Here is a 23,661-nt window from a genome sequence, read left to right as displayed (position 1 = left end):
ATCGAGTGATTTCGAATAAATCCTTCCAGCGTTCCGCGAAATCCGCTGCAATTAAAATACTTTAATATCCTTTGGAGCACGTAGCCGCTCCGGGCGATGCCTCCTTCCAACCACATCCTTTCCACCCCCTGAGCTCGTCTTGCTTCGCTTTTAGCCTCGCGTTTCAACTCACCCTTCTCCAGATCTCGTCCTTCGCCATCCCTCGTTCTCGTTCCCGTGGATCCCAATTTCTTTTTGGAACGGGTGCCCTCTTATTAAACGAATCCCAATCCAGATGCCCGGAGATATCGGGAAAGCACGTTCGCTTTCCTCCAAAGAGCTCTTTATCACTGTTGAAACTCCGGCAGATATTTTGACCATTCGTCTTCCAGCGATATATCATAGCACGGAGCTGGATAACTGCAGTTTTTCCTCGTGGCATACCGTGTAATATTACGACGCTTGGGCCAGCGGTTCAACTAGCTCTTTGATAGTTCTCGAGACCGGCTTCCGTATTCGTCCTAGCCGTTTCGTGTTTTTGTTTCTCCATCTTTCTGCTCGTTCCTTCCACTTTTCTTTTTTTTCCGAGGTTATAAATCTGAGTCGGTAGTCGGATGTCTGATAAGCTAGAAATAATTGAAGGGTGCGCGATATATGGTTGGAAAGGAGGTCACGCGATAAGTTTAATATCCTTTCGATACACCGTGTATTTTTCCTACTATATCGACTAACATAACCGCCGTAAACGATTTAATTTGTCAACTATTCGTTTAACTCGTATACGATTTTTCTTCGAGTCCTTAATCACACTCGTTTCGCCTACCATTCGCAACGTACAACCAATTTTTCCAACCACTTGCCATCCACTCTGGCTGTACGTATCCCCGACTGGAATTCAATTTATCGATAAATATCTGTACTGTCCACTGTTATCCTGCCGCGAGTCGAGCCCGTTCACGAAATTTCAGCGTCACGATAAAATCGGCCACCCTGTTCGTGCCTGGAATAATCAGAGAAAACCATGCTGACGTACGACATTGTCGTCGTAAAGACTTATCGACGTAGAAGGAAAAGAAAAAGCAGCGGCCAGCTCTCTGCCATCGGCGATACGATCAATATGTAATGATCGCTATAAAGTGGCCCGGTTAAGGGCGAGGATATTTTAAATGAAAAGAAGGATGAATTTATCACGGCCCCGTCGAACGATTTATCACGACGATACATTCGAGCTACGGACGTTCCGGAGAACGTACGAGGGCGTCAGCTGCGGGAAACCGCTCCGGGGGAAGTAGATCCCCATCCGATCATTGTTCATACGAACCTAGCGTATAATGCGATGCCAGCCAGAGTCAAATATATATGTATGTCTGTTATACGTAACCTCGTTTCGGTTTTTCCTGCGAACTCCACCGTGCAACTCGTTGACGGATTCTAAATGTTCGCTTCCTTTTTGCCAGCGAAAAAATGCCACGTTTGTGATACAATCGCGTCTACTGCAGACCAACTTAAAGAGAAGATTCGAGTTTTATACGCGCGAGATTTATGGGAGATTTATTCGTATTTATTTAAATTAGTTACATTTTGGTATATCTCTCATCTTTTTCTTTTTTTTTTTTTTTTTTTTTTTGAAGCAGCAGTGGTACACTCGAGATAGAGTTCTCTGAAAATGTTTTCGCGTTTTATTTTAGACGAGTTTAGGTCCAAATTTTATATATCGCGAGTCTTGTGGCTAATTTTTCTGCAACTTTTTCGTCTAAGGGAGTTCTCTAAGGATCTATATAGGTTTCATATTGCTACAATCGATGGTAAATGTTCCTTTCAGCGAGTTAACAACGGATGATTCTCTTTTTAGCAAAATTATTTCAAATAGTCTTAGAACGAGCGAGGACACTGCAACGGGTCGGTATTTACGTTGACGAAGTTTTTCGATCGGCTAACTGACGCACCCGGAACAGTAAAGTCGAGCAACACTTTTTTTTTAGGAATGATTGCACACGGCAAAGAAACGAGTAAACCTCGAGTAAACTCGTCTCCGTGGGAACGTTTCCTTTCGCGATCGTTCTTCTACTTTTTATTCGAACAGCGTGCAAAAAACGCAATCTGCGTTGCTTCCTCCGCGCAACTAATAGCCGGCTGTTCGAGCTTAGACGAGAATATCTCGTTTTATAAAGCGTGCCGAGTAGAATTACTCACCGACGTTCGTTCGAGTCGTGAAAAATCTTATTCTCGTCTTATTTCACTTAACTCCGTTCCATTCGAATCTTATTTCCACTTCATTTTACTCGAACAAAATCTCACAATCCTAATTTCTTTTCTCTCGTAAGATCTCGAGAATCTTAATCGTTTTTACCCAGCAAGCAAATCGAACAAGCAATCCGCAAATCTTGACCTCGTTCTACCGATTATCCTCAACTATCGACTATGGTACACCTTGTATAAATATCTCAATTTCACTCTCCATGCATCGTACCGTTCATTACCAATCAAACTAATTATTCGAGTAAAACTATTTCAAAGTATTCGATAAGTTGGCAACGTCGTGGTCTAGACCCCGTCAAAATTAACAAACGCTCTACGTTATACCAAATACTCTGTCCGACCGTTCCACGCCAATATCCCACTCTATCCGTTTTCCGGAGCTTCTCTCTGCGTTGTCTCGGTTTGAAACACGGTTCGTTTGTTTCCGAGCCAAATAGCCGGAATCCCGCATAACCCTACCGGATATATGGTGCTTGGCGGGCCAAGTCACGGGCCGCTCTTATTTCATAGAAAATAGCACGACATCTTGCTAGTCCTTCCCAGCCTATAGGTCCCGTTAACACAATCGAGCTTGTTTTGGCAACGGCACGACCTCGCTGTTTAACGAGACAGTCGGTGGTGATCCGCCCTCTGAACCATCCGAGTTTCAACCACCAAAGACTGTTATACCGGATCATACAAAAGTTTCGTCAGAAAACTTCGTCGACCGAGGAGTATACACGCGAGAATGTTTTTTTCCTCGTCTCTCTCTTTTTCTTTCTCTTTTCGATTCGGTTTCTTTCGCCACGGCCGTTAGCAAACTTACCCTTCTTCCTTTTTCATCTCTGTGCTTCTGTTGGTCGACGTTGTTACACATTCAGGACGTAGCACAGAGAACTAGCAGTAAATCCGACAGCTGCGTCGAATCCTGCTTTTCGTCAAATCGCATCGTGGGCGGGATAAAAACAACGAGCCAACGAAATGCCTATGGCCGGATGAAAGTTTCGCGAACGACTTCGCGAAACGGATACCAGCGGATTCCCCTGCCGCTTCTTTTTCCTTGCTTCCTTTTTCTTTTCCTCGGCTTCTTTGTTTTACTCGTTCGCTCGAATAAGCCGAGCCGCGGTAGATCCTCGCGGTTCACTTTTGTTTGTTTCTTATCGTACCGTCGCGCCCCGCCTACTCGCAAGGAGGAAGATAGCCGAGTCGCGTGTACTAATTTGATTAACGAAAATACGATCGATACGATCGCTGAGTTTTAAGTTCCGGCTGCACGAAAGGGTTGTAGCGTCCGAAGATTTATCATGGCCGTTCGTTTTAATCGGGATTATTGATAGGTGGAATTGCTGGGTAGTTTGATTTATCGGTACTCCGGTCAATTTTCATCGTCCACGACTTATGCTTCTACTAATTCCAATTTCATATTCCATTCGACATATATCTTTAACCTGGCGTGGCGTAGTATATTATGAGAATACATTTCTTCCATAGAAATTCATGCAATTGCTCTCAATCTTTGTAACTAATTTTTCTATTAATCCTTTCGTATTTCTTTTCGACGTTCCGGATAAAAACGTTCAATGTTGAAAACGAGACAGTGCTAGTTTGCCGAGATACGCTTGCTGCGATATACCAGCGTATAGCAGCAATTCAAATATCGAAATTATAAGATTTCGCTCGATTACTAAACCTTGCACCGAAAATGTTACGACTACGTGACATTAGTTCGTTGCTAAGAAAGTACGAAAAGTACGCAAGTTTCTCTTGTACTCGCTCTAAAAGTATCACAATTGCACAGACTTTCTTATTTACCATGGCTTCCTATATAGCAAATAGTAAAATTACACGAGGTTACTTGTTCCCAGCGACTTAACCCTCGAAACAGCATCCCCTTACCCCATCGCAGATTTCGAATCGTTGGCGCGTAATCCCGCGCGTACAGAGATTTTTCGAAAGACAATAACGAGGCCTGTGTTGGCGTCGCGCCAGCGTCGACCGCGTAATACCAACGACGCGATGCCGGTTAATCGGGTTGGGGCACGGCGCGATTCCGCGCGAGAAACGTGCGCGTAGAATCGCCGCCGGTTCGGTCGGACGACGTGATGTTTCCACCGAGTTAATTCCCGTACCATACAGCCTCTCTGTTTGTGTTTCAGACAATGGACCACCCGTCGAGCAGAGCGACGACGGATGGCTGAACTTCACAAAAATCAGCCGCGCCGAGAGCGGCTGGTACAAATGTTACACCAGGCACATGCTCGGCATATTCACCAGTATCGGTTATTTCCTAAACGTACGCTGTGAGTATTTTTCCCATCAACGTAATTTACATATTCAGAGACTTGGCGTGCTTTCTAAACTCCTGTCAAAACTGTGAGACTGGCTTGACACTCTTACGTATCGTAATTTACGAAGACTCGGGTTTCCTTTGTTAAACGCATCCGTTACCTGTTGAGTTTCTTGCCAATTAAGCGCATTAACGTGTTCTTTGTTCGTTAGAGAAATTAGAAGTTAGATTAATATCAAATTAGAAACACGAAACTGTATACAGAATGTGATGATAATTTCACAGTTATTCTGTTTTTCTTCTCATTTTCTGTTGGATGAAATGGAGAGGAGTGCGTTGGCAAGATAACCGTGTTATCGCGCAAATAAAGAGCAGAAAATTGAATTTTCAAGCGCGAGGAACGATCGATTGTAAGATAAAGTCTCGATTACATTTGTAATGTATAAAAGCTAGTTAGTTTGTACGATGTATCGAGAGAGATGCTTCGAAGATAGCCCATTCTGATGATATTGCAGAAAACAGACGATCTTTTAAAAGCGAAAAGTCCCTTTTCGTTTTCGTACAACATTATGGAAATGCAGGTTTGATCGCGAAATAAGACAGTGGGACGCGAAACGACTTTATGTTATCAATGTTATGTTATGTCGATTCGTCGATTGCTACGATATTGAGTTAAGTAAAGGCGCTAAAAATCGCGTTAAATACACGTTGAAATCTATCGGTGTCTATAGCTAACGAATGGATTTATTGAGCGGGCTATGGAACGACCATTTCGTTCCATAACAATGAAAAGGTTAAAAATAGAATAAGTAGAGCAGCTGTACGAGCCGATAAAGGGTACAGTAATATTAGAAATTAATGGAAATCGCGGGCCGCGTTGCACGGCTGTTTGAGTTATGAGAGCGATTGAATCGGCAGTCTCGTTCGTCGAAACGATCCACCGAGTCTTCGAAACGCGATATGTTTGCGTCATCGGCGAAGATTTATGTTATTAAACGGCCGTGGTAAAGGCGATTCAAAATTGCCTTAAAATTTCGACAGAAAATCCATTTTCCAGTCTACGCGTATTGCCTGCTCCTGAAGAGACAATTTACCATTTTATATTACGATCGAATGAGATAAATGTTGCTGCTTCATCGTTTATGCAGCGAAATATTTGTCTTCTACGAAACCTTTTATTCGTTAAAAAGAACGTTCCTGTCGCAAAAATCGCGTTGAAACCTGATCGATCTAACAAATCCATACTGACATAAAATTGAACGCTATTTTTTGCCAAACACCGTATAGCTCGAGAAAACACATTTTTTTAAATCTAATGATTTGCAACAAATCTCAAAGAAAAAGATTGGAATATTTAAAGCATTGGAAACCACGAAGGAACAAATAACACGAAAAAACGTTTCACTCGGGAAGTAAATATCTTCGAGGAAATGGCGATCCATAGAAATGCAAAGGAGAAGAGTAGGTAATCGTGGACCGAACGTGGAAAAGAGTATCGCCTCTCCTAAAGGGCAACAGACATTCTCGCTAATTCGGAATGCAAGAGGGATGGTGGTCGTCGCAGCCGATAACCGGAAACCACAGTCATTTGTCAAGTACGGAAACCACCGAGCCAACCGGAAATTATCCGTGCCCTGTCGTGAAAATTTGCAAATTTCCTACCCAGCCTTGGACCCCGTACGACCTTCCATCTTGCCATTATAACCCGTGGAAGAGAGGAGAGGGTGGCAGAGTTCCCCTCGAACCTTCGAGTTTCCTCCTTTTCCACTTCCTCTGCCCCTTTCCGCCTCTTCAGCTCCAGCTTCCGCTCGCACCGTCGACCGACGGGATCCTGGATACGGGTTTCCGAGCACCTAATCTCTACGCAATTTAGATGGCTCGAGTGCACCTATAAACCAGCCATCCCCCTGTAAGGAATTATCGATTACAGCGCAACCGCGTCCTGTTCGAATCTCCTGGCCGGATTACTTATCCGTGGATAACGTCTAGCAGGATTTTAAACGGCGAACACCAATTTCGTGCAATCATAGATAACGTACGTTTCAGAGTGGCGGAGAGAGCAAACGGTGGATTTCGGAAACGCTCGGATCGATCGAATTGTGTTGTTTAGGAAATTGATTTTCGATGCTAGGCGGTCGCTTTCCGTGATTGCTGTCGCGTTTAGGAAAAGCGAAACATCGAAATCGAACGTTCGACTAAATTTCAGAAACATAGTATGTTTCGTTGTAAATTTCTAAATTTCGGGGATGCTACAGCTAAAGTTCTGTCCGTCATCGGATACGCTAGGTATCCGAAAAAGACGCGGTTAGCGAAGGGGAGGAGGTCGAGATATCTTCCAAAGGTAGTGGCTAGTTAGCAGTTTGGTTGGCCTATCGGTTACCAATCAGTCGTGAAACATAATACATTGCACGGAGTCAAAAGCAATCGAGCTTCCAACAATCGACATCCCAAGTACTTAAGCTCTCGACAGCGTAACGAACAACAAAGTTGAAGTCACGTATAGTTTCAAAGACGGATAGTTGCGGATTGATCGTTAAACAGAAACGTTAAAGAATGCTTTAGTTCTAGAGATCTTATCAACGAGCTTCGACTATCGATAATATTTCAATTGCAACGTGTCAGATCGCACGAGGTGTATTTATGTAAAACAAACTATCTACGTGTGTAGATTTCAAATCCAGAATGTAAAAAAGTGACAATTCATCGAAGCTCGAAAACATCCTCTCGAAAATTGTTCGGCAGCGGATAAAACATGGATGCGTGGTACAATAGGCGCTCGAGTATTTTTATATTTTTCCACGATAAACGACGAGTCGGTTCAACACGACGCACGAGATCACGACGCATGGATCCCATCGATGCGGTGAATCGCGACAGAATTGCCCGCATCGAGGATCAAAGCGCGCGTCAGTCGGAATTTCCGGTGATAGATCAAATTCGTAGGTAACGAGAATCGCCATTAAAAAACAGAGATTCTCCGTACACTCGCGTATTCGCGAACGCGCGTGCATTCAGGAGGCTAACAAAGAAAAAGTGGAAACTCTTCCCTTCACCCCTTAATCTACCACCCTTCTCGCAGTGTACCCGCTGTTTGTTATAGCGTCACGATTGTGTTTGCTGTAAAATTCCGAACAAACTACAAGACAAACGAGGTATAGCCAGCGAGCCGGCCGGGGCTTGAGGGAGGGTGTAAAAGCCTCCTATCGTCGCATCCACCACTTTGATCCCTTTGTTTTGTTATAGGATGAGCCAGAGGATCAGCTTGCTAACTCAAAGGACTGCTCTCTTTCTCCATCCCCTTCGACTATCCCCACCATCGTTTCCGTTTCGCCCGCCTCTTTGCCCTTCTTTCCTCTCTTCCTTTTGTTTCCCTCTTCCTCTCCCTCCAACCAATTCCACCCTATCTACCGACGTTCTAATTCTCCTCTCGGAGAGAAGATAGCCCGACCGCGACATCACCAACCCCTCGACACCCTTTCTCCTCGTAATTGTGAACATAGCGTTAGCTCGCAGCGGAGCAAACGATCGCGCACATATAATTCCGCAGGTAAAATTGGGAAAGGAAAGGTACACCGATGCGAGCGTCATCGGTGTCCGTCCTATCTTCCCTTGCCCTCGTTCTCCGGCAAAAAGATTTTCTCCCGAAGCTCACACGTGGGTACGCCACTTCTACCTTGAACTTTATTCCCGGTACGTGCGTGCGATTCCTGATGCGCGGCCACCTCGTTCTTATCGATGACAACGACCGGTCGGATTTCAGGATCGCTTTAAAATACCTCTGGATACGAATGCGAGTCGCGTGCCCGAGAATCGCGAGCACGCGCTCGCCTCTGATATGTCGAGGCCATTGGAAAAATTGAAATCTGTAATTTCCTTCGCCCTGTAGCGAATATCCAAAGACGCCACTTTTGTGGAAAATATATCTTCCGCGTTAAATTGTACGGATGGGAAGTTTGGAACGAACGTAGCAAGAAACTTGGCGTGTAATAAGTTCGAAGACTCGATGGTTCGAATATTCGAAATATCGTTATCGTGCTCTGTCTAATTTCGTACTTTTGTTAAATAAATCTTTACGTATTTGTATCTGTCTCTGCCTGTGTCTCCGTTGCTTTTGTTTCACCCTCCTGGCCAACATTCATCGTTCAAATCAATGTTTAGACGATCCAGACATGGAAACGGAAGCGGAAGCGTTGAACGGTGAGGCCACCGATTCCCGAAAGATGGAAGTTCAGATCGGGGGCGCGGTGACTCTGGAGTGCGACGGTGGTTGTTGGGGACATGGTCCTGGAATGGATCCAGTCGGTGGTCCCGGTCCATTGGCTCTCAGTCGAGTCGTTTACCAGGAAGCTGGCGAATATCGCTGCGTCGCACCTGACAGAAAAATGCAAGACACCTGGCGTGCCCAACTACCCTACCACATCAAGGTCACTGGTAAGTCTCGATATACCAGCACGATTATTCCCATTGTCTCATCGTCGTTCTTTCTCTTATTGTTATTATTTTGATTAAAAGTCTGGAATTCTCAAGATCACGCTAATGTCTGATCAAAGGCATCCGTGACTCGCTTGTCTGACATGTGATGGACCGTTGCTACTTATGGCAATAAGCGTAGGTTTATTCTACTCCTGTAAATTGTATTTGTATTAATCGTATTTGTTCTAATAAGTGTCGATCAATTATCAGGTTAACTGGAGGAAATGAATTGGTTTCTTACTCGAATTGTTAATAACATCTCAATGTAATAACTTATTCTCTTGGCGTATTATGTTTCCAACGTATCGTTATACGATATTTATAATCGGAATGCATTGAAATTCGTCAAATTAATTTCTAGCGATTAACTTTTAAGTCTGCGATTATGGGAGTTTCCGACTAATGAACGACCTAGTTACCGGGTTAAGGAGAACCTTTACTCCTTTCCTCTTTAAGGAAATATAAATCTGCTCCTCCCTGCCTATGTGAAAAATAATATCATCGTTTCTTTAATGCGATTAATTTGATAAAACGCGGTAGATCGTGTTGGATTAAGTTTAATTTAAATAAAACAAAGGACGACCTTGAATAACGGAAACCATCGATAACCAGTGTGGAGAAGGAGTGGGTTAATTTACCAGGAGGGCGGCTAATTCAAAGCTTATCGTCATTAGTCACTATCATGAGACTAACCCTCTTTCGTACCGCCTCAATGGAATTATCCAATTTTCTCCAATAATTGCTCGCGTGCGCCCTTCGACAACCACCTAATTGCAAGACTTATGAACGCACTTTAGATAAATTACGTTTGATCCTCGGCAGACTGAGTCCGCCAATTTGAACGATTACTTTCTCGTAGACCACTTTTCCTGCCTTTCGTCTTCGCTCCTTTCAACTTAATCGTTTACCTATTTTTCCAAATTTCTCCCGTGAACGCGCTAACGTTTCTCTCGTCGGAGAAACCAGCGACGTTTTTTTACTCCGCGGTGTAAATAACCATTAGCCAACGGCCTCTTTTAAATTGTTCATATTCATTAAGCTTTTTTTCGTGTACTCGCGACTGTTGTATATTTTTCCTGTATTTTGGAATATTTACACGAGGAACCCACGTAGGAAAAGCGAGACGAAAGAATTAGAATTTTCTACCGTACGTTCTACACCCACTTCTATTTTTTCCTTCCTTTTTCTCTCTCCTCTTCTTCTACTTTTTTCATTCTTGTAACATTATTATCGTCCTTCACGATGCTGCAACCGATGGTTTTTCCTTTCTTCCTTTCTCCGGCGATATATCGCGTGTAACACCGAGGAAAACGTGTCCTTTCCTCCGCTATGCAATATGCGGTGAGTTCGTTGTTCCATGAATGCATTCTTCCACTCGACATTAAGCGAATTTTCAACCGAAGAGCAGCAGCTTCTTTGAGAAGTCAATCGACGCGCTCGCGTCGTTAAATACCTGGATAAATTGCCTGTAGGAGAAAAATTAATTAAAGCGGGATAAACGCGGTCATTAAATCGGCGTGAAACGGGCTTAAGAACGAACGGCCATCGAAATTGAACTCGCTACGACAGCTCGTCGACGTTTGACGATCGTCAAATGGAATTATCTTGTTTCTACCACTGTTATACCGCTAACTTTGCTTCGCGATAATTCTCCGAGTTATGTATAGCATAAATTCCTCGTAGTAATTGCAGGAATCCTCGATCAGTGAATAGTGGGATCGAGAATTTATATAATTCCAAGAATTTTTAATACAGTGATCGTACAACGCGGGAATTTAAATAACCTGAAAAATTAAAAATTCTCCATGTCTCTTACTTGGGGAAAATACATACAAGAACCGAGGTAATTCTAACATGTCTGTGAGCTTTAAAAATGCCAAATTCGAGTGCAAAATTTTCAAATCTTTGCAATTAGAAGTCTTTGCATCTAAATCGTTATTTCAAATAATTCCAAGAACGCTCCATGTACGAACCGTGTTAAAAGAAACAAGAATCTAAATAATTCCAAAAGTTTGTAGTTGAAAAATCATTTATCCAAGAATCGAGGCGGTTCTAAAAATCCCTCGTCCAAAGACTGTAAAATAGAAACTTTAAATAATCCCGAAAACGTTCAATCTAAAAAATCTCGTTGAAAGAAACAAGAACTTTGAATAAATCCGAAGATCGACGTTCTGGTCGTTTTCACGTGAATGGTCACGTTTCCCCATAGTATCTTTCTTCGGAATGACGGATATTCGACTTCTCGAAGGGTGGACTTGAATGAGAGGGAAAGAGAAAAGTCGAGTCAATGGTAACAACAGCAGGGCCTTCGTCGTCGTGCGACTTCTGTTTGATCTTGGAAATACGCGTGTCTATGTGTAGACACATAGGTGGGATGCGCACGTGTATATTCGAAGACCCGTTTTCCCCTGGTAAGGGCGCGGAAAACAAGTTTATGACGCGGAATGGGAATTGGTGCGTCGTAAAGGCTGTTTCGTACGCACCATGTCCTGTCGAAATGATCCTGGCCCATTTTGATGGGGTGAGAAACTGAATCTGCCGACTACGCGTTGGAAATTGTGCAACTACGATGGTTTCATGGTTTTAACATCGTCAAACGATTCTAAGTTGTTCACGTTATACGGTTAGTTTATATTTCAAAGGATAGCAGTGTTTAAAATCTCGTAGTTTATTTCTTCTGAAGAAAGAGGATCTTCTAGGGTTTATTTTTCTGGGTTTCTCGTTTGAAATTTGTTCGTTTTCTCTTCAAACGAATGAGGTTTCCAGTTGTAGACTAGACAACAAGAAACCATGTAAGAACTTGCTCGAAGCGTGAGATGATTTTCGACGTATTCGACGTGCAGTGCGGTATAAAATAAACGAGTTCGTAATTAACAAGAAATCAGTTGTACAAAAATAATATACGAATGAGATATCGCAATAAAGTCTAAAACAAGGATCGACGTTCTCCTTTATCCAAACTCGACCTACTTTGTTGCACGTTTTGCATGCTTTCCGATATTTCTATGGTTTAATTCACATCTAATCTCGAGGATACAACTTTTACGACCATCGGAAACAAAGTATCTGTGAGGTAGCGCAACATCTCCTTTTTCCAAGGCTATAAAACGTCGATGATACAACAAGAAGCAGCATCGCAAACATACGAATTGCGATTCAAGCATCGTATACTCGAAGAACACGATAATCCGACCTTAATAAGAATGTTCTTCGCGACTCCTTGTCCGTAGAGTTGGATAGCCGCGAATGAAAATGACGCGGGATTATAAGAACGAGAACCGAGCGGATGTCGGGCAAGAGGAGCGAGAAGACAGGAAACTTTGAGAACGTTTAACTTCTCCGTTCTTTCACCGAGCTGTAGGCAAAGTAGTTCGAAACGGAAACCGATCGTTTGTCGTTTCTGACAGATTATGGAGGGTCAACGTCCAACACTCCGGGTGGAAAAGCAGTGTACGCTTCCCGGGGTATTAGAATCTGATTCAAAACCATAATCGTTAATGGAATTGACTATTATAAGTTTGTATGCCGAGTGCCGGCTTGCTAAGAGAGTTGAAACCAACAGCATTTAGTAATGAATTTCTCCCTTTAGCCAAATATTTTACGTCAGATTCTACCTTCGAATCAGGTGACTAACTAAATAATTCTTTAGAAAGTAATCGTCGTACGTTTTGTCCGATGATAGGATATTTATTAAATTCGCGATGACGAAAATTTGAAATGTCGATTAGTCGTTGACGCGAAAGAAAGGGAAGATTTGATGACGACAAAAATGATATTGTTGATATCCCAGCAAACTACGATACAAGAGAGTTTTCAAGTTTTTAAATGTAAATTGCAAGCTAAATACCGAAAGATTTTAGATCTTTTTAAATTTCAAAATCCGAAAGTTTAAATTTGTGAAAAGATGTAATTAAAAGTTCCAAAGGTATAATCCTTTAACGTTTGAATCTCAGCATTTGCGCATAAATTTCCGATCTAAAGTATCGTACCAGATCCAAACCGATCGAACGTTTCTTTAATACCCGTCACAGAGCGCATTCCGCGCACTATCTTTGTCCACGTTGCTTACACATCGATGATAAATGCAGATTCTTCTTTGCAAGCCGCAATCGTTGGCCTTTTCTCATTCTACGGTCTGCGGAAGCCTTTGCTTGCTATCCAGCCCGAGGCAATCGCTGAAGCAATCTCGACTTCTTATTGATTGCAGCTCAGGCAACTCGTGCGTGTAAGGGGCTCAGCCAGTCGAACGGTATCCTCGGGATTTTAAAATCGTTTCCCTGGATTGAACAAGGGGACGCCGCGGGAATCATCCTATCGCGAATTGTCTCGATTTCTCTGCTTGTTTTTTTCTTCCTCTGCCTCTCTTCTTGTTGCGAGTTGGAAAAACAACCGAACCAACCATTTTAATTCCTTCTGCAAATTATCGATTTTCCGTGCAAACATCGAAGAGACCGGCGAATTTTGTACGTTCTTGGAATACGTGGAATGAAAAGAATATCGTGGGGAAAATACAGCGAAGTTTGTTGGTTATATAAAACGTCAAGTTCCGATTTTTATGACTGCCCAGTGTTGACTTCCAACAAGGTTTCTCGCTTATTTCATTTTTTCCCTTTGATGTGTACACGCTTTGGTAAACTTTGCGAAAAGTAGATTAATATTAGAAATGTATTAAAAATAAACGAATAGAAAAATATCGAAAGGCGCGATAAATTACTGTAATTTATAATATATTCGTTATTTACTTTTTCTCCCTTTTTTTTTATACCTATTTTATAAACCTACGCGCGTAGAACGAAACGTGCAACGAATATGCTTTGAATAACATGCACTCGGATTCCGAGATCCGCTTTTATAAATATTGCAGTCAATATTTCTTATCGGTGTTCCATGTATTTCTCAAAAGTTCGCGGTTCTTGACTTTGCCCGAGTTATTCGTTCGCAGAAAATCGCGTTTCTCCTCCGTCCGAAAAACATAGCGAACGTGTTTTTTTCGAATACGTTATCGTAAGAAAATTCTATGATCCTACGGAGGAAAAACCGTTTCTCTTCTCTAGGTAGATGGTTCAGTTAAACGTTTCGTGAAAAAACAGTTGCAAAATATTCGAGAATGTAGAAGAAGTCGTAGGAGCAAGGAGAAGTTTCGTGTTGGACCGAATTGTGGCCGCAATAAAACTACATTATGCTCCTGGTTCTTACGTTAGTTGGCTCTCTGGAACTCTACGACACGTTCGCGATAATTTCCCCACGAAATTGCGAACTGCTGCCTGCACGGGACACACTTTCGCAGTTTTACATGGTCGTGGTCGTTTATCATTAGACGAGCAGGAGTTTTGGGATTAAAATCTTTTTAAAGGAAAGAAAAATGGGAGGAAAGGAAACGAATGAAAGAAAAAGGTTGAGAAATAGAGAGAGGGAGGGAGAGGGGAATTATAACGAATTTTCGTCGCGAGTCACGAAAGATTAAACAACCTGTTGTTAATTAAGGTTCTCGGGAAATTTGCAGTTGAACGCTTTTCACGAGTAATTCGAGGAAAATTAGTAACCCGTCGTTGATTAAATCAAGTTAGACACTTGCTGATTTATGGACGCTCGTTTCGTACCGTGAAATGAAACTCGAAAAGGATGCAGTTTCCGAAAACAGTCGAGATCATTGAAACTAGGAATTTTACTCACTGTGATATATCGTTGTAAATTTGTTTCTCCAAATTTTCTTTGCACTTGAATTAACGGTATGCGATATCGAAGAAATATTTTAAGGAGAAGAAGCAGTAACTGCCTACTATGCGAAATTAAATATTCGTTAATTTAATTCCGCTGGTCAAAATTTCCTAGTCTTGCTATTGTAACATTTTCATCTGAAATTATCAGTGTTTATATTAACCCTTTACGGCCACTCGAATTATTTCAGCCAAATGACGTTTCTCGACCGCTTTACGCGAACATCGTTATTCTCTGGTATTTTCGATCTAATTTCTCTAAACTTGATTCGTTGAAATATCTTTTGCGGAGACACTACGATCATTTAATTTAAACCTTAATGTTCACTCGTACAATAGACGTAATTAATATTTATCATTTGCGGAGAAGACCGGAGAATCGCAGGTTTGATCTTAATCGAAGATTAATTTCCAGAAACTGATTTAAAACTTCGTTCACGAGTATTCGGAAACTTTATGCTTGACTTCTAACTTCGTTTCTCAATATACTTTGTGAAACGAAATCGCTAAACAATTTTTAATCGATATTCATTTTCTTCTTCCTGGAAATATTCATCAATTCCCTTGCGAAAACGAATAACTTGCTCAACTGCCTTCGCGAATGTCTGATTTACATAAAATTGTATCTTTAAACCTACTTCACATTTTTAATTCATTCGTATCGATTTCTAAAACGCGAGGAACGTTGCTCTATTAATTACATCTTTCGTTCACACACCCCCAAAAAACAGAGAAGAATTTCTCGTAAGGAAGGCTCGACAAAAATACTCGAGAGAAACTTTAGGAAAAGAAGATAGGAAAAAATAAGATCTGTGCGTAGATTGACGTACTTTTAGACAGAAATTCGTCGTGGCTGTTTCTCGGGAAAGGAGAAGACGATAACTGGATTGCTTAGCTCGACAACCGAGGTTATTTCTTCGGTTACGTACGGCTCGTTAAGCGTTCGTTAAATGTTCACGCTGCGCCGAGCTAAGACATGCACCGTTTTTCGTCTCCTTTTCACCGGGCCGCAAGCTTATTTAAGCACCGCCACGGGAACTTATATAATAACAAGTTAAAGTGCTATACACCGCTCCGTAAGTGGCTTTTACCGAGGATTATCTTGCTTCACCTGGATCCCGCCAGGTTACCGCCGAAACACAAACATTGGTCGCGGATAGTACACCTCCTTGCTTTGAATTCACGTGTGTGCTTTGCAATTTCAATCGACGTTACACGTTAGTCCATCTGTGTATGTATACCGTAACATGTTGCAAGGAAAAATGATTTAGAGACTTTTTTTTTATTTTCCTCTTTCCTTGAGATTTGCGTTGTTTCAAAGAGAACTAACAAAGAGTTTAATACATTTTTCCTCTAAAAACAAAAATATAATATTTTTTTCCATTTCTTTTTTCATCAATTTAACCCTGGCATTACTTAGAAAAAATAAGACGTACCTTGGTGCACGTCTTCTTTTTAATGAAATTACCGTCGCAAATACACTTGACTCGTCCGAACTAAATTAACACGCTAACAATTTCCTTCCCCTTTCTTGCGTAACAAGCCCGAGCCATAGTACGAAGCCAGAGACAGAACGAGAGGACTATTCGCTAAGCTCCCTATTCGGTATCCTCCGTATAATAATGTCTTTCGGTATCTCGTGGTTCGAATCTAAATTTAAATTGCTCAAACACTTTCTGGCGTGTTCAGATACCTATCTAAAATTGTTGCTTTAATATCGACCTCGCGTTTTCCCATTAAAGAATAATCGACCGCTTGAATCTCAATTGTTGCCAGAGAATCGTCGAGTAAAATTTCTAATTAACCACCCGTCCCGCAACATTCTCACTCAAAATTTCATTGTAACAAGCTACGATCGTAAGAGGGTCGAACTTCTGTTCGCCTAAACAATCGTCTTTCGTAGCTACGTCTGGTAAAGCATGGCAAAGACCGATATCACGATTTCATATTTGCATGGTTAATAAAAGGAACGGTCGAATCAGCGAGTCATTTACAAGGGAAACGTATCAGAGTGGCTAGGAACAAAGGGCTGATTATAGGATCAAAGCGCAGGAAGCAAGAGGGAAAGGAAGCGGTTCTGCCGTGAAAAGGTCCTCACACTCCTCTTTCGTTCTCTTCTGCTCCCGTCTCGTTTGGTTTAGTCTCGTCTCGTCGACGGCAATAGCTCACGGCGCGTTGCAAATTTTTCAACAAGTCGAAGTTTCAGTTACGCGCCATCCAGTTTTTCCCCTCCGCGCGGAAATTAACCAGGCCTCCTTTTGTGGCCTGTTTCGCGGCTAGTGAACGCGCTCGCGAACGATATGATTAAAGGAAGCTGAATCTTGCGGCTTCTTCGTCTCGACGTGCTTCTCTTCTGTTGCTTTTTATTCGTCGATTCGGAGTTATGACCGGTTGAATGGAAATCAGAGGCATCGCCGTTGCTCGTTTCAGCAGGCAAATTCGCTGATGAAGAGGGAATAATCGGTCTCTAAGATACTTGGACGATAAAATGAAACGAGCCTGGGTCTTTTTCAGAACCGTAAGGAAATTTAGAGGCTAATAAAATTTGCAGCTCTTCCTTCCCGGAATGTTTAATTGCGGAAAAAAGGGGTTCGCGATGGTTACAGAATGACAGCCCTCTTTAGCCGTGGAAATTGAGGTCTGAGAATTTATAATTCTAGAGGACCATTCGAGGCACGCTTCGGAAATGGTTTATTATACTGTTGAAACTTAACGATTGCTTCTAGACAGAAAAGAAGATTGATCCGATTGATACGTTACATAGCAAGAAATTGTCTGGCTGTTTGGCAAAATACAGATAGAATCATTCCAAATGTATTGATATTATCATTTAAAAAGAGAATAAATTAAATATTGTGCAGTGTAGAATTCCTAATTGCGTCTAAAATATTATTATTTCGCGAATATATAAATATAATCGATAACTACAATTCGAACAATCACTGGAGATTCTGCAATAATTAACCCAAAATATCCAACGTTGAACAGATAATAGAATTTCACAGCCCACGTATTACTACTTCCCTGATACATATACAATTAACAATGATAATGTACGTAAATTTCACACATCAATAATCGGAATTCTAAAATTATTTGATACGACAGCAAATTTGTAACATTTCATTAATTAAAATAATCCTGAATACAATAACAAAGTGTTTAAAAAATAATGCCGAACGATGAAAAATACGATTGAATATACGTCATGGAAGTAGGAATATCAGAAAATCGCATTCGGGCCTATTAATTCATGCGTCTGGTAATAGTCGACAGCTAGAACGCTTCTTATGGCGTTATAATTGAACGCGCAAAGGTGACACGCTCGAAGTGTCGTGATTCCAGTGGTTGCTGATGGAATTCCGCTTTCACGTACACGCCCGCCACATATTCCGTGGAAACCGTCACGAAGCCTCTGAACAATTTTCCCCCGCGGCAATCTCAGGCTTCTCGTCGATTGTTGTAGCAAGTTTCCTTACGGTGTTTCAGCGCGAACGATTGCACTTACGACAACGCCGAATGCATACCGAGGATTGAGAAAATGTCACGCAATTGCCGCCAAAACGAAACCGATAGAAGCTAACCAAAATGAGATAAATGGAAAAGATCTCTTGCACGATACGATCGAGATTAACATCTTTTCTTTAATTTGATGTCGCAAGCATTGTTCGGAGTCTAATACGACGCCATTTTTCCAATAAAAGTTAACATAACCAAGGAAATAGATTTTTCTAACCTCAATACCGAAAAACTGTGTATTAATATAGAAATTTACATCGTATGAATCTGAATATAATTTCATAAATGAGCGATATTTCAATAACGTAATCGCATACATATGCATAACAGTTGTACAAGAATTCAGAAACATATAATCGGAAATTTAACCGGAATGGTAGATGGAAATACGCATGAAATCGCGCAAATGTTCGAACAATCGCATGCAAAAATTCAGGAATTTACTTATTTAGAAATAATTAACTCACCTCTTGCTGCAATACGCGTACGGAGGACAGCATACAAAATTCTAGGATTCTGGAAATGTATTGCGAAGCATACGCGTGAATACATTGAAAATAACATACGGAAACGCACAAAAATATACGGAAAAAGTTCGCGACGCGTATAAAGTCGTATAAAACTACGTAATGCGCAGGAAACGTGCCCAGAAACTCGCGGGGTCTTGCACAAACAGACTAGATGTCACTCGTGGACGCATGCGCATAACCTCGCCAATCTATGGAGTAATAAACGGGTAATCGCACGCGAAATCACGCGAGTACATACGCGAATGCACGCGTTGATTCATGGTTAAACACACGCGAATACATAGAGTAATCCATTATTAAACATACGCGAACACATGTGGTAATACATTAGGGACCAATCTTAGCCACCGTTGGACATACGAGAATGCATGCAAAAAAACACAAATTACAACCCACGCACACCTGCCAACAGAAACGGTAAAATCTAGATTAGCACACAACATCTAGTCTAACCCTAAACCATACATACCCATGAATATCCACACAGCTTGTTCAATTATGTTCTAGAATGATTGAATAGTGCGATGTTTACGGTACGACTACTACGGAGAAATTGGTTATAGTACGCAGAGCGGCGTCATCGATTCAGGTATGTCGTCGATATTATGATTCGAAGAATCCGGAAACGTTGATTGTGAGGTTATTAGTGTAGTATCGTGAAATAATCGTTTTAAAAAGTCGATGGACTTGCTAGGAGTTCCCTGATCCTCTCAGAAAAGTGAGTACTTGAAAAGGCGTGATTATATTTGATCACGGACGACTGTGAAAACGTGTGTGTGGTGGAAGTACGAAAACCGTTAAAAATGAATGCTTTGATGGAAAAAGAGGTTATTGGTAGTTGTCGTTGGTTGACGTGGGTTGCGAGTTGCCGTTAGAAATTGATTAGTTGTATCGATTTAGTTGCTTTAGTTGTAGTACATTAATATATTAAAAAATAGTTCTAGTTAAATAATCATAGTTTTCTGTTCCATCGTTCTAAGAAAAGTATATACAAAATAAAAATCCCTATATTAGTAATAAAATATATGAATTTCTTTGTACCGAGTTGATTATTATCGAAATTCAATTGTTTCAATTATTGATTGACGCTATTAATTCTTATTGTTTAATAATTCTTACGATTGCAAATATAACCAATATTTATAATACAATGTGGGATTTTTTCAATACTTTTTGAATTTTCATATCATATTTACAATGATCTATGCAATGATTGAGCGCAATTTAATAATCTAATATAATATTAGGACGATATAATAATATTGCTTGTTATTTATTCAAGCAATATTTGCAGTTTATATCTTTTGCAATTAATTAGTGATTCGTCGATGATTCGAATTTAAAGCTTGTTTTTATATATGCATATAAATATATTATATATAAATATGCTTGATTATACCAGCTGCTAATTGTTTAAACTTCTTCATTGGTATTTTATTATTCTATTTTTACATTCCAATTCCATCCATTTAAAAATCGCATTGGCCATTGGCGTTTTGTATAGAATGGAGGCTACTGTGTTAAAACAGGATGGATTCTATAGTTAGAATGTTCATTCTCGCAACCGTTACTGTAAAATTCCCTTGTTCTCTATAAAAATTGTCTCCTAACTGGAACTAGTTCTGAAAAACACGAGCACATACTCCACTATCTAGGGACTCGCTTTTTCTCTCGCCATATTCTCTCCCTATCGGCATTAACGAACGATCGTACACATAGAAAATTAGACTGTCGATATGTAATACATATATTTTATTTTGCAGTTTTACAAATATGTCCCACCTTTTCGTGCCTTTACCGATTTTACTTCCTCTTTTCATCGACTTGCTAATTAATTTTTATCTCGTTATTAATCCACGTTATAATCGATAGGAGAGACATTTAAAGATTTAAAAATCCATAAACTACTAAAATCGCAGAAAATATTGGCGCATCGTTGTATCTGTTATATCATTACATGTTAATTAATTAGGTCCAAGTATACTAAACTTCGTATGATTTACTGATACTTTCATACAACTACGAAACTTGGGTACTGTGAAAACGAAATATAGCGTGTAATAAAAAGACGCTTCATTGGGAAATAGAGGAATGTACAAATACTTTTCGTAGTCACGGTATATCTAAAAATTCCTACATATCACAGGAGATCTTCACAATTGCAAATATATGTATCTACTATTTTTCGCTTTGTCGGATCTGTCGAACCCTCTCCGATCGTTTTGAAGGTTTCGATGAACTGCCAAAAGAACAGTACTTGCCAGCAGGCGGTGCGGCGTCGTAGCGGAAAAAACAAGATTGAGTGGCCGTCGAAGGAATTTTTCTTCGAGCCACGTTACACGTATGCGGCCGCGTATCCCTTCATCGCGATTCGATGATGAACGACTCGACTCTGTCAGCGTCGCGTTAGACAATGTAAAAACCTTGGACCACGAGGATCAATTGCCCCGTCGTAATGGCAATAGACGGTCCATCCTTGCCGCATTTTCCTCGACGCTCGAGAATTAAGCGTAGTCTATTGATCCTCGATCCACAGAGGAACCACTTGCTGGCTGCAAGATCAGTTCGATCATGATTAAAAAGTAAATTTCATGCCAAAAACGTGACGTTGAATTCGTTGCTCCGTGTTTTTACAATTGTATTTCACGCGGATAATGATAACTTTTCCCATATAAAACGTCGCAAAGGCAAAATTGATTAATGGTATAAAGGAAATTTCGTAGTTCATAATTTGCTGTTAGAAATTACATATTTTGCTTATAAAACGTGATAGCGATATGTCTCTTATGTATCTTGTAGTACGAATACATCAACGTAACATATGCATGACTGGAATACGAAAGAGAACTAGAATGTGAAAGATAATATTGTAGAACGCAGAGAGGAACGTGTTCGTATTTTGTCATAGACAGATATCAGCAATAAGAAACGTGAAAGTTACCTCTTATTATTTTAACATGTATAATAATTCTTGGGAATATTTTCAGCTGTGTGTATTTTCTAATACATATGAGAACCAATCAAATTTTTTACGATACATATTTTGATTAATTAAGCGTTCTATCGTACTTATACGTGAACATAATACGACCCAGAGTAGAATAAGTATCGAGCGGTTCCAACCACGTAGCCACAGGAATTTTCAAGTGTCCAACTTTCATAATCCACTTCGTATGGTGGAATTACTGTTTTAATCCGCCGGTTCATTACTCGAAAGTTAACAATCGTTCGATCGAAACGGAAGATGCTTTCGGTTGAGATCTTCTCGAAACGAAAAAACAACGGAGCAATGAAACGGTCGGTGGAAAGAACAAACAGCTATCCTTTTTAACAAGCGATGCAATAATAAACTGTGGCTGCTCGAACGAGAACGCAAATAAAGCCAGAAAATTGAAGACAAATATATTTTTAACTCTGCTTGCAACTTTCGTTATGATCCACGGTGAACCAGCTGTGCCTCGTTTTTTTCACAATCGCATTCCCGTGAGTCATATGGGGTGGGGATCTTCATCTTCATTCTCTTGCTATCCAACCAGAAAAAAAAAACAATAGGAAAGTTTGATTAGGGCGATAATCGAGCCACGAAGTACCGTTAAAGCGAATTACGATCGTTGATCGTGGTACATTGCCACTTAAACACGAAAGTTCTTTAAAAATAACTGGTGGAAGGGTGAATCTGATCATCCAGCTGCCCAAGGGGATGACGGAAGAGAATATAGGGAGTTCTCAGAGTCAATGACTCTCTGTCGCGTCTTCGATCTCCCCTGTGACTGGATTTCTGTCAGTCGAGATTACCTTTTTTGTCATTCCTGTCACGTCTGTCTCTCTTTCAGTCACCCCCGCCACGTTCTCCGTTCTCCTATCTACCCTTCGTTCTTCCCACGTTTTTCGCCCGGGAAGGATATTTAAAAATGGCAGGAAAAGACGATGGAAACGTTCTAGCGCGTTGATCGCGAGATATTCGATTGATTTCCAGTCGCTAAGTTGAAAGAAGATGCTCGCGAAGGGGGAAATTTTGTTGTTGGAAATAGTTAAGAGTCGTTCGAGTTAAATTAACTTCCAGCTCGCTTAAAATAATTAACAAGTTGTAGCAAGTGAAGCAAACTTTGACGTTTCTATAACTTTCAGTTAGACAACAATTTTCATTTATAATGAGATATTTTAATTGAGAAATTGGATAGTGTGTAACAATCCACTGCACTGAAAACACGGTTTTAGCGAAACAACAATTTTCTAGCAATTAGTCATTCGGAAAGAGATTTCGCTTCTCGGTACCGCACTGCCTTTTTGGAATCATCGGCCATTTATCAATTTGTCGGCGGTTTAAACCTTCGCCTCGATGAAAAGAAAGGAGCATTATCTGCTAAACAGATTTCAATTTCGCGTTGGTCCATAGTGAACAGCTACATTTGCACGGTACACCGAGTCGCGTGACTTCTATAGGAACGCTATACGGTCTCGAGGGCTGACAGATGTAGTGGGCATTAACTCCCTTTTGCTCTTGTCGTAGCCCCTCCTTGCTCCTTCTTCCCGCTTTCCACTTAGCTCCTTTTCGTTCCACCGGTTGGCCGGGAACGAAAAGTTTCCTTCCATGCCCGTTTCACACAGACTGATCAATTTTGTTTTCGACTTTGTGAAAGTTGTTTTCAACGGCGAACGAGCTTTCGAGATTCTATCATAATTTTCCTAGCTGTCGTTCTATGTACAAAAAGGGAAGAGAAGGAAGAAAAACAGGTATAAAGCTGGATGAAAAAAATAAAAACGTAAAATGTAGGCGAAAAACGTCGACAACCCAAAAATCGTTCGTTCGGATAAGATATCCATCGAAAAATATTTTCAACGTTCATCGGTGCCAAAAAGAGATGCGCCCCATGGAAAAAGGTAGTAGCATTCTCTCGTGTATCGTAACGCGAGAGGC

The 23,661-nt window shown here is 40.9% G+C and overlaps 1 protein-coding gene across 1 annotated transcript in view; it reads left to right on the top strand.

Moving 5' to 3' along the window:
- The window catches only part of LOC117210973 (B-cell receptor CD22), a 314,738-nt gene that overhangs the window by 231,378 nt on the left and 59,699 nt on the right, over positions 1–23,661 (top strand). The window contains exons 8-9 of the mRNA XM_033454474.1: positions 4,374–4,517; positions 8,663–8,935. Coding sequence (XP_033310365.1) covers positions 4,374–4,517; positions 8,663–8,935 — 417 coding nt within the window. The remainder of the gene's footprint in view (positions 1–4,373; positions 4,518–8,662; positions 8,936–23,661) is intronic.

Source organism: Bombus bifarius, unplaced genomic scaffold (assembly GCF_011952205.1).
Source record: "Bombus bifarius isolate JDL3187 unplaced genomic scaffold, Bbif_JDL3187 scf7180000008213, whole genome shotgun sequence".
NCBI lineage: Eukaryota > Metazoa > Arthropoda > Insecta > Hymenoptera > Apidae > Bombus > Bombus bifarius.
The sequence above is the reverse complement of the archived record's forward strand: the minus strand, read 5'-3'. Positions and strand labels throughout refer to the sequence as shown.